Source organism: Aplysia californica, unplaced genomic scaffold (assembly GCF_000002075.1).
Source record: "Aplysia californica isolate F4 #8 unplaced genomic scaffold, AplCal3.0 scaffold00047, whole genome shotgun sequence".
Classification (NCBI taxonomy): Eukaryota; Metazoa; Mollusca; class Gastropoda; order Aplysiida; family Aplysiidae; genus Aplysia; species Aplysia californica.
In genome coordinates this window covers 1,177,042-1,178,658 of record NW_004797317.1, presented here as the reverse complement: position 1 = coordinate 1,178,658, position 1,617 = coordinate 1,177,042, and the positions used below count along the sequence as shown (strand labels likewise).

Sequence of the window (1,617 nt, the reverse complement as noted above, 5' to 3'; positions counted from 1 at the left end):
ATATTTACACGTGTATATATTCGTATTTGTATACATATGATTAAAATTTATTAAATAAACAAGTCACTGTTAACAGTTTCTATCTAAATAACAATCCCATAGACCCAAAAGAAATTGGATTTTCGCAGGCTTTGCACGATTGTGCCATTTAAATGCAAGGAATTACTTTTACCGAAACACGATAGTTGAAATTACTGGAGGTAAAAAACAAGTAATCAACGCACATATTATTTTGTTTCAGCCAGACTGACGAGTAAATAGTTATGTGATACATTTTACTTATGACGCACCGGGTAGTGAGAATACAAACGTATCCCGTTGTTCTTGTCCCTACTGCTTACCGCTTGCTGACGGACGGATCAACTCTCTGTGTAAACACAAAGACAAAAACTAGGAAGAAAGTAAACTTATCAACGAAAATCCACTTACAGTCCGGTATCCATTTCGGTAAAAGTAAGTGAAAATGTCAAAACAAGAGGTACGCATTCGTTTGTTTGTTTGTTTGAAAATCGTTTTTATTTGAAATGAAATTGCGTTGGTTTCCCCTCCCAACCCCCTTTCCCCCGATACAATAAGCTAGCACAACAACAGTAAAGGAATCAAACAGACACAGAGACGAGTAAATATTTCTTCACTTGCGCAAATACCCATATTCATAAGATAACAGCTTTCAACTACATTCTAACCTGCTCTAACGGCCAGCAGTCCAAGAAAGCAATCACCTGTGAAAACGGCTACTACCCATTTTCCCTCGTGTTGCATTTTAAAAACGATTTTACTGTGTCAGGGGAAAGGGGGTTGGGAGGGGAAATTAACGTAATTAAGTTGCCCTTTCACTTTAAAAAAATTAATTAACAAATAAACAAACGGAAAGCGTACTGATGCTAGATTTGACATTTTAACTTACTTTTACCGAAATGGATAGTGAACTTAAAGTGGATTTTCGTTGATAATTTTCTTCATAGTTTTTGTCTTAGTATTACTACACTGTTCAACACACCCACCAGTTTCAGACAACTGCTTTTCACCCGACAACGGGGTCGCCGTCACTGACAATTACGACTGTCTGTATTTCAACCAAAACCTGTTTCTATTGTTCATTCCTCAGAATCAATCGACAAAAACAAGAACCCCCACAGCATCATGGCCTGCCGCATCACCTCCGCCACCACCACTCTTTTCTCCATACTCCTCCTCATCGTAATAGCAGAACTCAGCTCAGCTCAGAATTACCACTTCAGCAACGGCTGGTACGCCGGCAAAAAGAGATCGTCCGCCTCCCTCCTCCGCCCAGAAGCTCTCGGAAGCAGCAGCAGTAGTAGCAGTAACAGTGGCTTGGACGTCACAGACGCCGACAGCAGCAGGGGAGGTGTCAGCAGCTTGAGTGGGCGTGGTTTCGGCGTTGGTGAGCTCCGATTGGTCGACTCACCGTGCAGCATTCGGCTCGAGACTTTGGCACTCATCAACAAATTGATGCAGGTAGGGAATGTTGTAGTGCTCGTGTGAATTTGTAATTGTGCATATGTATAGGGATGTGCATATAGGAGCATATAAGTTAGTGTGAATAAGCGTGTGTGTGTATGCGCGTGTGTGTGTGGTGTGAGTGTGTGTGTGTGT

At 41.6% G+C, this 1,617-nt stretch overlaps 2 protein-coding genes across 14 annotated transcripts in view; one reads left to right on the top strand and one right to left on the bottom strand.

Annotated features, from left to right (window-relative positions):
* The window catches only part of LOC101861716 (RUN and FYVE domain-containing protein 2), a 128,288-nt gene that overhangs the window by 65,866 nt on the left and 60,805 nt on the right, over positions 1-1,617 (bottom strand). The gene's annotated exons all lie outside the window — the stretch shown is intronic.
* Positions 1-1,617, top strand: part of GnRH (preprogonadotropin-releasing hormone-like protein) — a 16,116-nt gene that overhangs the window by 7,585 nt on the left and 6,914 nt on the right. The window contains 1 exon segment of the mRNA NM_001204553.1: positions 1,109-1,479. Within this exon segment, the coding sequence (NP_001191482.1) occupies positions 1,144-1,479 (336 nt within the window). The 5' untranslated portion in view covers positions 1,109-1,143.